The 14,657-nt window shown below is 43.8% G+C and overlaps 2 protein-coding genes across 3 annotated transcripts; one reads left to right on the top strand and one right to left on the bottom strand.

Annotated features, from left to right (window-relative positions):
- Positions 1–226: 226 nt before the first annotated feature.
- Positions 227–14,339, bottom strand: LOC146753526 (obscurin-like protein 1). 2 transcript variants are annotated; one of them, XM_085530590.1, is made up of 7 exons: positions 13,085–14,339; positions 10,082–10,166; positions 9,472–9,599; positions 7,232–7,498; positions 2,223–2,489; positions 1,786–1,898; positions 227–1,070 (listed from the first exon to the last, which is right to left on the bottom strand). In XM_085530590.1, the coding sequence occupies exons 5-7, from the start codon at positions 2,479–2,481 to the stop codon at positions 903–905; spliced, it is 540 nt and encodes a 179-aa protein (XP_085386716.1). In that variant the 5' UTR covers positions 2,482–2,489; positions 7,232–7,498; positions 9,472–9,599; positions 10,082–10,166; positions 13,085–14,339; the 3' UTR covers positions 227–902. The 2 variants fall into 2 exon arrangements, with proteins under 2 accessions (XP_085386716.1, XP_085386717.1); XM_085530591.1 differs by lacking the exons at positions 9,472–9,599; positions 10,082–10,166; positions 13,085–14,339 and adding an exon at positions 8,240–8,400.
- On the top strand, positions 4,788–5,715 carry LOC146753527 (shugoshin 2-like). Its single transcript, XM_085530589.1, is given in 2 exon segments — positions 4,788–5,513; positions 5,516–5,715. Coding segments are annotated over 2 exon segments (690 nt in total). The 5' UTR covers positions 4,788–4,873; the 3' UTR covers positions 5,566–5,715.
- Positions 14,340–14,657: the final 318 nt, after the last annotated feature.

Below are 14,657 nucleotides of genomic sequence, written 5' to 3'. Positions count from 1 at the left end.
ATGCTCTGCACAAGTCCAAGTAGATGATGTCAGTTGCTCTCCCATTATCCACTGATGCTGTTACTCCATCATGAAAGGCCACCAAGTCTGTCAGGCATGGCTTGACCTTGATGAAGCCATATTGGTTACCACCAATCACCTCATCTTTATTTTCCAAACTATGCCAAGGAGAACTAGACAGAACTCTACAATGTCGTGTCACTACAAACCTGTCTGAACCATTGGCTTCTCTGCATGCTCATCACTAGTCTCTCCTTAGCTTGTGTGCCCACAATGTATGGGGAATGTCAGCCACAAATCTTACCTAGGGGACATCTTTTCTTCAAAATCCCTTGAACATCACACAATCCCTTTTAACTCTGCAGGTCTGCACTTACTTATGTCAGAATCAGACCATATTTCTGTGCTACTGTTTCCCTTTCCTTCTGAAGGGCTTGGATACAACTTGGATTAACCTCAGGAGCAGAGTTCCTGCATAAAACAGCCAGTACTGAAACAGCAACCCAACCTGGCTGCAGTCTGAGAGAGAAAATGAGAGTTCACCAAACTCATGGGACAGGACAGATGTTCATGTTCATGCTAACACTGAACCCAAGTGGCCACATGAGGACAGCATCTAGTAGGAAATCAGATAAAAGCATCCTTTCAGACGTCCCTTTGGAAGGTGGCATCTACCAGGGCACAGCAGACCCGTGTGTTCAGTAACCAGTCTGATACATCAGAGCCCAGTGATGAGCTACAAACTGGGGTTTAACCAGTGCAACACACGGAGGGAAAATCTGTCTTGAGCATAAAGAAAAAAGAGAAAGGTATCCAAAATGACTAACCAAGAAATGCCCAAACTGCCCATGAAGCATTTCTTCCTGTGGTACAAAACACCACAAGAGGATTTATTTGCTCTTTCAGTTAAATATACCATGAACCTTTAGGGTAACTGATGTCTTGTCTTCGGCTGCTTTGCACGAGTATGTTCCCTGATCTTCATATTCACACTTGTGAAAAATGAGGCTTCTCTTATTTCCCTGGGAAGAAATGCCCACTTTTTTACTTTGACGCAGCTCCTTCCATTCCTAGAAGGGAAAATACCAAGTCAGATCTCCACGAGTCCTTCCATCTCTGCACTGAGCAAAGGGAGCCTTCAGATCTATGCTTAATTCACCCGCTTCCCTAGAATTAATGGAACTGTGCTTACTGGAACATATGCTGAAGCTTAAGCACAGTGCAGTGTTTTCAACATGGAGGAATGGCTATAGAACATGCATAAATTCTGGCTGACCTATGACAGCTTAAAGCACTGTGGAAAACTGTCAACAAGCCCGTTTGGACATCATCTTGAATAAATGATGTTATCCCCAAGTAAAGGAAGGAACAGCTGAGCACCGCGGAGGTACACAAAGTGCCAGAGCAAATTCTCACACTGTCAGGTGCAAAGAAAACTGAGATTTCACCCTAAAACCCAGTTCACAACAAGGCTACAAAATCCTGGCTGAGAATTTCTGTGTTAGAGTTGAAGCTCAAGACTCTACACCAACCAACAATATTTTGTGCAGCAAGACCTCAGGAGTTCACAAGAAACACAAAACAAACTTCCATTTCAACTTGATAAATGAACTCAGGACATAATAACAAAGAGTGCTGATCTGGCAAGCAAAAGAGCATAAAGAAAAGAGAGCAGTGCAAAAGCTATCAAGCAAAAGCTCAAACTCTCATCCCTTGGAAGTGAAATTAAAGGCTCTCATTCATTTCCAGACAAGTCAGAAAGGAAAACACCATTACATGCCATACCTTGAACCACTTGACATCCACCTTGGGCCTGGACAGCTCACACTCAAATGTGACCTTGTCCTTCTGAGTGACGCTAATGTCTGCCAATGGTTTGCTGATTTTCACAGGCAATTCTGAGAAGGAGAAAGAAGGATGTGGATTTAGTGGGGACTGAGGTCTCTAGGAGCATCTGGCATAAGGAATAATGAAAGGCAGTGCCTACTCTCCGTGTTTACTAGAACTTGTCATTAACAACAAAAAAACCTATTGTTTTGAGCACATTATCATTACTTGTGCTAGGGACAATCATGTTACCACAATCCTCTTGATATTTGAGGGATACTCTGGTGGCAATGGCCCAAGTGCATAACATTCCTTGCAGCTGGAAGGAAAGCTGGTTCTGCTGTTCAAGTCATGTGAGACAGGAGCAGATAATCACACCTTGCACCAACCAATACCTGTCACAGTGAGCCTCCCCGATGAATTCATGCCTTCTGCTTTAAAGGAAATGAGTCCTGCACCTTCAGGGGTCACAGAAGAAAGTGTCAAGGAATGTTTCTTCCCCTGGACACCCATCGTGATATTTGGTGCAGGCTTCAGCCGCACGCCGTCCTTCTGCCAAGTCCCTTCCACATCCTCATGGGACACCTCCACCGAAAAGGTGACAGTTCCCTTCTCAGGGAATTCCAGGGGCTGCAGACCTTTCACCAGCTTCATCTGCCGCACTGAAAGACAACGGGGACAGGTTGGAGATCTCACACCAGCAGCTGAGAAATAGAATCATCAAAGGAATCAGAGAAAGGTTTAGGTTGGAAGGGACGTTTGAGATCATCCAGTTCCAACCCCCCTGCTGTAGGCAGGGATGCTTCCCTCTACACCAGATTGCACAAAGCCCCATCCAGCCTGGCCTTGAATGCTTCAATAGCATCAGGACTTCCAAAACAAGTTACTTCCCTCTTCCGCTACCAGGTACAATATCTGCCAATTAAGCAACAGCCTTTGCAAAGAAGAAAACTGGTTCATAACCAGGTCCAAGGGTGCTCTTAAATGGATCCTTCCAGATGGAAAAAACATTTCAGGTGGCCTCCTAGATTTTACCCCTTTTTGTGTTGCACACAAGACTGAAAAAAAAAAAAATTACTTTTGCAAAGTTCTTCTTGTCATAAGCAAACAAACATTTGGGGAATGGTAGAATGGGGTAAAATTTACCTTCACGTCAAGAAATTTGAAATTTCACTCTCATGTTCTTGGTGTGCTTTCTGCTATAGTTATTTGGACTAATTAAGCTTTTCCCTGATGAAAGCCTAAAAGTATATCACAAGAAGGACCAACTTACCCTTGACCTTTTATTTGTCTTATTCAAGCATCTCCTCCTGGCCATAACTGACAATAAAATATTCAACCAGACTACAGGTTTGAGCAGCTGAGTTGTTTCTAGGATCTCCTGCAATCTTAAGCTTGGAACACACACTTGTCTTTTGAATAAGTGTCTTTTATAGTGCAGTAAAACAACAGGTTTTCACATGGCTGTTCCTCATCTACCTTGCTCTGAAATCATTCTCAAACCATGCGGGATCAGTCCATGGAGAAGGGGAGGAGAGAGGAAGGGAAAGGGGAAGTCCACGGTTCTCTAATATCAGGCTTCTTAGCCTAAAGCTCAACAGCAAATAGCAGTCCATTTCCCCACATTGCTAGACTCCGAGCATTTAAAGAACATCAGCTGACCTCATTATGAGCTCTAACATAGCCAAAGGAATTAATATATTCAAATCTATTGGAATATGGAGCATAACTTCAGACTTCTGCTGTTAAACTCTCACTTCTATCATAAACCAGGGTAAGAGTTCAATGCTGTTTTAGATGGAGGACTCATATTTTAAATAACTCATCTCATTAAGGCTTGGATTCCCTACTACAATTAGCTAAATTCCAGTTTGGATCATGCTTCACCTTGGATCACTTAGGGCTTCAGCCACTTAATGGAACTAACTCAGTTAAAGGTCAGGGGTAAAAAAAAAACTCTCTTGGACTAGCAGAGAGATTTGCAATGGAGTAACATAAGTAAGGATGAGAGACTGAAGGTGTTGGGGAAGACATCCAGGCTTTAGCTACAGGGCATGCATGCAGAATCACAAAACAAAGGCCAGACAGAGAAATCAGAGCTTCGTGAGAATTAATGGGGTTGTTTCTACATGCCCACCCTATCTGCCAGTGTAAAACCTTCCAGTGAAAAAAAGGAAAGCTACATATAGGTGGGGAGAATTGTTGGTGAAATTATTTGTGATATTTTTGCTAAGAATATGCCCAAAATCCTGGAGCAAGACTTCAAGTTAAGCAACTCAGTCTGTGTAAGTAGACTTACAGAAGGGAACCATAAAGCTTATGGAAGGGAACTGTCAAGCTAATCCACAGCTAAATCACAGAATCACAGAATCACAGAATTACCCGGGTTGGAAGGGACCTCAAGGATCATGTAGTTCCAACCCCCCTGCCTAGCAGGGCCACCAAACATACGCCTTTACTAGATCAGGTTGCCCAGGGCCCCGTCCAACCTGGTCTTGAACACCTCCAAAGACGGGGCATCCACAACCTCACTGGGCAGCCTGTTCCAGGACCTAACCACTCTTCTAGTAAAGAACTTTCCCCTAACATCCAACCTAAATCTTCCCTCCTTCAACTTAAAACCATTTCCCCTAGTCCTGCTATTATCAGCCCTTTCGAAGAGTTTACTCCCCTCCTGGGAGTAAGTTCCCTTCAGGTACTGAAAGGCTGCAATGAGGTCACCCCGCAACCTTCTCTTCTCCAGGCTGAACAAACCCAACTCCCTCAGCCTGTCCTCATAGGGGAGGTGCTCCAGCCCCCTGATCATCTTTGTGGCCCTCCTCTGGACCCTTTCCAAAATCTCCATATCTTTTTTGTACTGAGGGCTCCACACCTGGACACAGTACTCCAGATGGGGCCTCACAAGAGCAGAGTAGAGAGGGACGATCACCTCCTTATCCCTGCTGACCACCCCTCTCCTGATGGAGCCCAGGATCCCATTTGCTTTCCAGGCTGCCATCTTTCCTTAGGCGTGACGAGGGGCTGCTGTCCCGCCGGGAGGGGAGCGATGGCATGTCGGAAGGCCTCCGAAGCTTCCTTCGTCCTGAGCGATGTACGAGAGCGGATGCGGGAGAAGAAAAACGGTGTCCTGAGGGCCGCTAAGTTGAACGCCTCAATTGCGTCAAAAATCAAAACTAAAATCATCAACAACTCCTCCGTTATTAAAGTTTCCCTAAAGCACAACAATAAAGCACTGGCAATGGCCCTCAATGCAGAGAAAGCTAATGCACAGCAGTTTGCCAAGGAGAAGGTCATCTTGCAGATGGAGTTGGAGCAGTGCCACTTCCAGAATGCTTCTCTGCGAAATAAGCTCTGCTTCCTGAATAACGTCTTCAAAGAACTAGAAAACCTTGTGGAGTCAGTGAAGGTGGCTCGGCTTTCTGAGGTCCCTACTAGTCCTTTATTCCTGTCTAATCGCCAGAAGAACAGCATGACTGAAGATAGCTGGGCTGATGATATTGCTGATGATCATCTTCTGAGCACTGCAGCAATGCCACTGAGGGTACCCATTTCAAAGCCAAGAAATTTGAGACAGCAAAGTGGCAGTTCCACAGCAATGCAGAAGTCCTCATTAGGTCTTCAGACTTGTGCTCCTGATAAGCCCCTGGAAACTTTGTCTGTTTCTGAAGATGCTTTGCCACCACAGTTTGCTGGGAAGACTCAGTCCCACCAGGAAGAAAATGGGAAGAACCAGAGTGAAGGAATGGGAGCGCAAGAGGCTTTTCTTGACTCATGTCCCTCCAGAGAGTCCTTGTGTGCTACCCAACAAAATCACAACAATTTGTTAGCACCTGCCTGGGAAAGTTGTCCACTTCTGTATGAAGATGAAATGGTGAAGCGCTTCTGTGATCGTCTCTCACAAGGGCATGTTACACAGAGGAGAAAACATTCCACTTGGTTTGCAGCCAGCACTCAGTCTTCAAATGTTGATATCATCCCACATGTTGCTTCAACTCGGGCAACCTGGTGTGGTATTACAGAGGATAGCAGCAACTTCAGTGAGGACAACGTACAGCCACAACTCAAATCTCCCAGCTCACTGGCTTCACCTACTGAAACCACTGTTAGTCCCAATAGAAGACTTCCAGTTAAAGAAGCTTTTTGTGATCAGCTACAGGCTGAAGAAACTGGGTGTAGTGTTGAAGTAGATTCCACCTCTAATGAGGTCATGGAGTCCATTCCTGTAAAGATTAGAAGTAAAGTTAAACGTAAAACTGATGAGATAAAGACTGTTAAAAAAATAAGTGCAGGAAGAAAGAAAACAAATGTGATTAAAACCAGTGCAAAAAATGGTCCTGATATACCCCAAAGCAAAGAGAAAAACCAAAATGCAGAGAAGCCTCTTTTGTCAGAAGTTGCATTATGGTCTAATAGGTCAGAGGCTTCTGATATGGAGCAGAAGGCTTGTGTTGGAGCTTTGGACTTGAAAAATAGAGGCTCTGGTGTGGTACAGTGTTCACGTTCTCCTAATAAGGTCAGTATCAGCTAGAACAGAGTAGAGACGAATTGCAGGAGCTTGTTTACTTTGCACAAGTGTGAGCTTTAACCACTGCTGAGCTCCTAGTACAAAAGTCTGAACCAATGCAACAAACCAACCCGTCCATGTTGTACGAAGGAATGTACTGACACCACCAGAACACAAAATTCTATGGCTGAAAATACGCGCAAAAATCATCCAGCCCTTCTCCATTGCTCCAGGACATGCTCAGCTCTTTGTGCCCCAGATATTTCACTAACCTTTTCTGAATCCCACAGTGAAGGCTTCGAAGCCCCTCCAAATGACTTATCCAGTCATCCAACCATTAAAAAGCTTTTCTGTTGTAGAACTTGCATCTTTGTCATTGCAACTGAAGTCCCTTATTTCTGCACAGAGAACAGATTGTTTGCTTCCACTTTCTAAGAGCTTTTTATATACTCAAAGCCTGCCATCATATTATATATGAGCACCTTCAAAGAGCCAACAGAATCAATGATTTTATTGGAAGCATCAGATTTTATGACTCGCAGGAAATGAGTAACTCACTTAACATAACTCACACTCACATCTCCTGCCTGTAGGGGAGATCCTCCTTGCATCTACAAAGATGCAAGAAGAAAAGAGGCAAAGAAGGGGTAAAATAAATCCCATCTTACATTTGGGATGCTTAATTCCAGCCTTGAAGGCTGATTTGCCCACTTAACAGCTGTGCTCTTCAGAAGCAGTTGCTCCACAGCTATTTATAGAGAAAGACAAGTTTTGTACTTGGTTGTTAACACAGAGAACAGCATAAACACACAAATAAACTCAGCTCTGCAGTGTTGTAATGGCTGATGAGGGAAGCCAAGGATCCTTCCGCACTGTCAGCCTTCATTTCCAGAGACATACCTTTGGGGGTGATGGTAATGCTGCTCTTGTCATCTCTGGACTCACAGAAGTACTCTCCCTCATCCTCAGCCCGGATCCCTGTTATTGTCAGGGTTCTTCTGACCCTTTCCTCATCAATCTGGAAACGTTTGCTGGGTTTGATCTCAACTGCATTCCTGCGCCACACCACCTTCCCTTTGGCATGGCTCACTTCACAGGTTCAAGTGACACTGCCTCCAATCTCAGCATTAACAGCTTCGAGCTTCTTGGTGAACTTCACTGGGATTTCTAAGATGCTTTTTAGTTCTTTTCTAAGAGGAAAGAAAAGAACTATGAGAATGCACAAGTTAACAAACGTGTTCTACAAAACCAAATAAAAAACCCCATGAACAGACAGACTCAGGGATCAGGGCAGGCGGAAAGAAACCCAGAAGATAGAAATCTGGAGATATTATCAGCATGGAATTATATTATCATTATATTTCTGCAATGTAAGAACAGTGCCTTAAAGAGGCTTAAATACTACCTTCCAGTGTCTCTAATCTTCTATCTAATGAGATGCATGGTGGTTTTTTGCTGCTATTGTCGGTTGGTTGGGATTGTCTCTTGTTGCTGCTTTGACTGTTCTGTTTTTTAACATCAGAGTCTAATTTGCCTGACTACCATTAAAAATCTGTACAGAGGTAAGAACCCCAGCAGCCACATTTGTATTTCATGTCACTGGAGACACAGCCAATGGAATCAGAGATCTGGGAATGTGACACATACAACCTGTTGACATGACCTGCTAGCAACCACTCCCATGCAGTCACAGCCAAAGGGAGCTGGTGGGGTGCATGCCAGCTGCAGATTTCTCCAGTGTAGGTGTCTGAAGGGACACAAACCCCATGCTACATCCTCCTCATCAGCTCTGACATGCTTAGCAGAGTCAGGAAGAGCTGAGGGTCTGAACACACCCTACCAACTGCTTTAGGAAGAGATAGAAACTGGGTGATGACAGTGAAGAGCACACACTAGAAAAGAACCCACCATAGTCCCTGAGCTCTCAAGTGGGCAGCAGAGGACAAACTTGGATCTCTGGAGGCAAGAAGGTCTTTTCTGGTCTATGCTGGGGATGCTACAGCAGCTGCAACATCAAATCAAGAGTAAAGGTTGGAACAGCTTGTAGAATAGACCAATCTTCTTCACTTCATCCTCCCATAAGAAAAGAGCAGCTGTAAAAAAGGACACAACTTGCAGGCTTCTACCTCCTTACCTTTCACATCTAGAATTCTAAAACTAACTGAGAAGTATTAATACGCTGAGTATGGCCTAAGTAAGGCATATTTTCTATTCATTCTACTCCCAATCTCTTGGCCTCTTCATCTTGTACAACACTTTGCCACAGAACTGGGCAGTTCTGGGACACACAGCAGCAGGGGATTGTCTTAATCACCTTCCTCCCTATCTCTTTCTCTGCTCTTCAGAACATCCCATGCCTGCTTTCAGCTTCTGCTCACTGACACAGATCAGGTGATGAGGTGTGCAAAGATGAACAAAATCTATATAGAAGTTCCTTAGTCAAAAATATTCCACAGCCACATTTTCACCTCACTACCACTACATTAAAAAGGAGAATCCAATTAGTGGTGTGGGTCATTGATGTTGTTCCAGGGGGAATTGTGGCTGTTCCATGCCCACAGGGTAGAAGACAGACAGTCTTCCTGTAAGCCACATAAACAGCTGCTTAGTGCTCCCAAAGCGAATATCAGCTCTTCTGTTGAAACAAAGTGTCAAATCTAGGCAAGAAAGAACCTAGGAACTGAAGGAACCAGGAGGGTCCTTGAACACCAGTCCCATGGTTGCAAGTCACTATGCAAACATATTGAACCCAAAAGAACATCTGTCCTGCAGGCAACCAAAACCTGAGTTCCTTTTACTTAAGACCCACTGTGAAACATCAAAACACATAAACATGTGATAGTCAAACCACTGGCTGCCTTTTCATGACCCAGAACAGTACTCCTGGCTTCCTGATGGAAGGTTGGGAACATGCAGCCAAAGGGACAGGATCAAAGGCCTCCCTGAAATCTAGAAAGATTACATCCTTTGCCTTCATACACTGAGTGGGTGGCCTTATCATAGAACAAGATTTGATGACCAAGACTGGTTGCACACGTGCTCCCTCACCGATGTTTAGGCCACCAGACTGTTTACCCGGGCAGAGCTTCAGCACACAGAGGCATTTTGACCAGAACCTTGTGCTGAACTCTAAAACTTACCCCCAGGCTTCCTGACTGTGTGGTACTGGCACGTCCTGTTTGGGATGGAAATCTCAAGGGAATGTGCTTGCCACGAGCCTTCTTAGACTGAAGCAAGAGATAGGTTGCCACAACTGGTCGTAATTCCACTAGAAAACAAGAGGATTTAGATCTCATCAGAAACATTGTCAGTACAAAGAAAAGTTCTGCATGTCTGCCATATTTTCCCGTTGATGTGCAACCTTCACGTCTGATCACATTAGGGTAGTTTCAGGCCTCAGCTGATTCACACAATATGTCTGAGATCAAGAAGCAGACTACGCTCGTTTTTGCTTGAAAGTTAGTGTATTGTACAACTGCTGGAAGAGAAAACTACAGCTGGTGCCAGAATCTCTCTACTGAAGTGAATGGCAAAGCTCCTACTAATTCAGTTTGTACAGCATTTCAGCTGGACTCCAATTTCTGGGGGCAAGTTTCAGCCCAGCTCCAAGGAGCATCGACATTCAAACCTGAAAGGTTTGAAATATTTCATGTTTGAGAATAAGTGAGTGTTAGAGTCTGTTCACACAGTAAGGTTATTTACTGTAGGAGTGGGCTTAAATACAGAGAATTACTGACATACGTTTCTTACCTCTGATGTTAATGCTGATCTACTCTCTCTTCTCTTGTTGTGAAACACAGAAAGCTGTTACACAGTCTTCATCAAGGTGTCCCAGCTGTAAGAATAAGACCTATACTGAGGAAACAGCTTTCAAGTCATCTCACAGCCCAATCTCAGCATGGTAGTGTTCTGCTGTGCAGCAGTCAATAATTAGCCATGATTTCAGATTCTTTTTTAAATAGTGTTATGGCTACATATTACAAGGAGTAAACAGAAAGAGTCGTCCAACTTCAGCAACTAGTCCCTCTGTGGCAACAGGTCCTGAGTTCTGAATTGAAGTACAAAAGCCTGTCAGCAGATGAGACCTTTTACTAGAGCAGAAGTGAAGCTTCTGTCTCTTCTTGATTCCTAGTTCCATGGCGTGCACAGCATGCTGTGCTGCATGCACAGCACAGCTGTTCTGCAGAGCAACAGTGGCACCCAGTGACCAACAGCAGCCATTGTCTGCAAATACACAGCAACTGCCCAGGATCTGCAGCAACAATCTCCCCACACACTCCACTTCACACAGACACTATGACCCTGATTAGACTCGAGCAGCAGACTTAAAACAAGTCAGAGTTTTAGATTCCAGGATATTTGAGGTTCTATAATGTGTGAAATTCAGTTACACAACAGTGCCGAGGTGCCTGCGTTTCAAGCAACTTTCAGATCACAGCCATGTAAAATAAAAACAAATTCAGTGCAGAAATAGCAAGCCTGTAACTTAATACCCATGAGATTATCAATTTTTATACTGCATTCTCATTAAGTTCTCCGAAAGGAAACACAACTAACTGTTGAATTCTGAAGGCAACCTGTGGGGTCCTACATTACCTCCTGATTCTGGAAGAGGAAATTCTAATAGCAAATGCAGAACTTTGCTCTTCGTAGACATGAGAAGAGCTGGCATTTAGGAACATTCATTTCTGGGAAATCAAATGATGTGTCTCTATTTTTACTACAGATAGTATAGGGAGCAGCCAGTTGAAGAACCAGATACAAAAACTGCAGCCCATTGGCAAGAAAATACTTCTCCTTAAAGACTGTATGATATCATGGTATAGAATCAAGCTACAGTGCCACATAGGCCAACGAAGCGTAGAACCAAATCCACAAAATACTGGTAGACAAAGCAGCAAAAACAGGGACAATATTCAGCAGACAGGCCTTTCTACCCACAGCTCAGCATGTTCTGCCATCCGAAAAGCAAGGCCTCTTGTCAAGCTCAGCTATTTCCCTTCTCAGTGTATTCTAGCACCACTGATACCCACTGGTATCCTCCTGTAGAGTGCCATCATATTGTCATCATCCAAAGGGAAAACCCACACAGCAGAGCATACAGCAGTACACCCATGCTCCAAATATCCGCATGAAAAACAAAAAGAGAAGCATACAAACCTGAAGCACCTCAAATGGCTTCCTGACAGACTGGATTGTCTGCCCTTGCCAAAGCCCACATATAGCCCATGAAAAGCTGGCTCTTTCCCTCAGAAAAAAAAACTTTATCGTCCTAGAGAAAGCATATAACCCTCATTCAATTGCCCTTCCGCTCAGCTTAGAGCACTACTAAAACCAGCATCTTCACGTTAGCTCATCACACTGCTGCAGTTCCTTTTACAAGGATTTCACTGGCAAAAATGAAATCAAAGCCGTCACAAGGGATTTAGCACAGTTACGTGTTACTGGCTACGAGAGCTGTCAGCACAGTCACCTGTCAGGCTTTGCTGCTGTTCTCTTTATGTAGAGGCACAACAAGGTTCAGACACCTCACAGTGCAATTCTCACTTGGACTGTAAAGAAAAAGGAGGCTTGAAAAGCAACGTGTGGAAAACAAAGAAACAAGAATTAGAACAACAGTGGGGCCATGGCACTTGTAGGAATTGCTCCGCCTTTAACAGCAGAGCGATTCAAGAAGGATGAGGGCATTGCAAACCAGACCAGTTTGGACAGATTAACAACTGCAAGTAGTGGGTTCCAAAATTCCAGACATGAAATCAAAGCTAGAAAAACTCTTCACATTTTCAGGTCTCAATTTTTAGTACATTGTGCATTACAGTGCAAACAAGTCTTCACATACAACTTGGAAGCTAAAGACAAGTCTGACAAAACAGACTGCACAAAAATGATGGATAATTAACAGAGCAAATTGCTCTTTCAAAAACAGAGTTTATGTCTTCTGGTCATAACACTTCAGAAGCCTCAGAGGCTTCTTCTCCTGTGTATATTTTCATTCATCTTAGATTTTGCTTTCATTCAATGTGACCTCACTATGCAAATATTGTCTAAGACCATGAGTATCACATGAATGTGCAGATCTCAAGCTGCTCACTTATCTAGTACCCTTGGCATGATGCTTTATTTTCCTCAGCTGATCATCTAGATTGTGCCTGTTGATTGTGCAACAACAGCCTGTTGGTCTCGATTACCTGTGAGAGGCTCTAACTTTGGCCAGGAAAAATCATTTGATGATAAATAATTCTCTTGGAATCAGTAAGGCAGTCTTCCCATTCTTTCTTACCAGCACCCATCTTACATGTTAATAAAGGCTTCTGGAAATCAGTTTTAAGATCAAGAAACAATTCATTTCAAGCATATGCAATCACAGGATTTGTACGTCACCTGCAAAAGTTATTTTATTCTATCCACAATCTCATCCTACATACAGATCCTTAGAAGGTTCGTTAGGCACACCAACCCCATGCTCCTATTGCAGACCCTTGCATAAGACAGGTGATATACCTACAAGATTATCTACAGCTTAGACTACGAAAACAGGGAGTCTAGCTAGAGAAAATTATCTACCTGTGCTTCTGAGCAATCTGTTAACCACTCTCACACAGTTCAGGCCATTCCAAACAAGATGCAATGACATGTCAGCCACAGAAACAGCTTGATTTTAGGGTGTTTGTTTGGACAAGCCCCTGTTGCATACGGTGGTCAAACATGCATTACTTGGGGGCACACTGTATTTGATTTAACAGATACTCTTACCTTTGGCTTTGCACAGAGTCCAAAGTCTATCAGCTTCAAATTGTCAATCAGCAGATTTTCCCGGTGGATGAGAAAGCAGTCAGGAATGATTTCCACCCAAGTGCCCAAGGAAACATATTTTGTCTTCTCTTATTTCCTGCTGTGGACAGTGGTTCCCAGTCTACTCAAAGCTCGCTCGCTCTCGCTGTCTCAGAGATCTTCACTGACTGCTGGCAAGTTCCCATCTTCCAATATCCCATGTGGGAAATACTAGCTTGTATCTGTTGGAAAGGACCTGGGGACTAGGAGGACAAGTGGTGAGAGACCACAGGCTGAATGCAAGCCAGCAGTGTGCTCTGACAGAAAAGAAGTACAACAAGATCATCAGCTGCATTAAAAAGCAGCACAACCAGACCAGGACAAGTCATTCCTGCTTCAACACTCATTGCACCACATCTACAATACTGTATCTGGTTTTTGGCCAGGAAGGATAACAACCTGAAACAAACTCTGTGGATGACCTCCAGCCTGTGCAGGGGGCTGAAGCTCCCACTCAGAGAAGAGAAGCTGGGGAGAAAGATGTTTGTTCAGAGTGCCTTCCAGTAGCCTTAGATAGAGGGATTTCATAAGATGCCTAGGAAAATGCTCGTGCTGTAATGATTTGCTTTACTGAGAGATACCAGCAGCTTACAAAATGCCAAGCTCTAAGCTATTGGTGAGGAAATATTCAAGCCTTCCAGTATCTAACCTGTGCTTCAAGTCTTCAGTGACAGAAAATCCATTGGCTGGGGCCAGAGGAATGCATCTCACCCCATACCCTCTGTATAGCCACCATTTGTTTAAAGGATCACTCTTCGTTGAGGCACAAAACTAGAGCAGGTTACACAACAGACTGACACCACAAGGGCTTCTCTCTAGATACAAACTGCAGCAAAGAGCATCACAAAAATGTGAAACCAACACTCAGATCAGATCTGTGTCTCTGCTCCGCTCATTAGGAGCATCATGTTTTACTCCCCTTTCAGAGGAAGACAATTCTTCAAGGATAACATAATCCAGCTCAGCTACAGAACACAGTACCAAATAGCAATAAATATCTAACATTTCCTGTAGGGAAAGAATCCTAAGCACATGACAATGAAGGATATCTGAGTTTCAGCTGGGACTGAATTATTTTCTTCAGTGTCTGATATAATACTACATTTTCATTCTAGAGAAACAATGGAGATAGCGCAGTGATGCTTACAGCTGCTGCCAGGCAGCATTGTACAGAGCCACAGTCAATCTCAGCTGAGAGCCCAAGGAAGTGAGAAGGAACAGAACTAGGACAGCTGACTTAAACTGGCCAAAGGATATTCCATACTATATGACATATTGTGGAAGGAGTTTTGAAGGGGGTAGAACTTCATGTAAATCTCTTCCACTACTAGGAGGCTAACTGGACACTGATTGGTAGGTGGTGAGCAATTGCTTTTGCATTCATCATAACTATTATCCTTTTCTCTATCTCAGTACATAATTCTATCTCAACCCATGAGTTCTACTTTGTGTTACTTCTCCCCCCTTCAGTTCTCTCCTGCAATCCACTGGAATG

The sequence above is a fragment of the Coturnix japonica genome, chromosome Z, assembly GCF_054131305.1.
Source record: "Coturnix japonica strain WE chromosome Z, WE-NBRP24, whole genome shotgun sequence".
NCBI classification, from domain to species: Eukaryota; Metazoa; Chordata; class Aves; order Galliformes; family Phasianidae; genus Coturnix; species Coturnix japonica.
The sequence above is the reverse complement of the archived record's forward strand: the minus strand, read 5'-3'. Positions and strand labels throughout refer to the sequence as shown.

Coding starts and splice junctions, on each gene's coding strand:
- LOC146753526 (XM_085530590.1), bottom strand. CDS start 2,481: ATGAAGCTGGTGAAAGGTCTGCAGCCCCTGGAATTCCCTGAGAAGGGA. Junction 1,899..2,222: donor GGGGAGGCTCACTGTGACAG/GTATTGGTTGGT, acceptor TCTCCTTCTCAG/AATTGCCTGTGAAAATCAGC. Junction 1,071..1,785: donor TGGATGTCAAGTGGTTCAAG/GTATGGCATGTA, acceptor TTTCCCTTCTAG/GAATGGAAGGAGCTGCGTCA.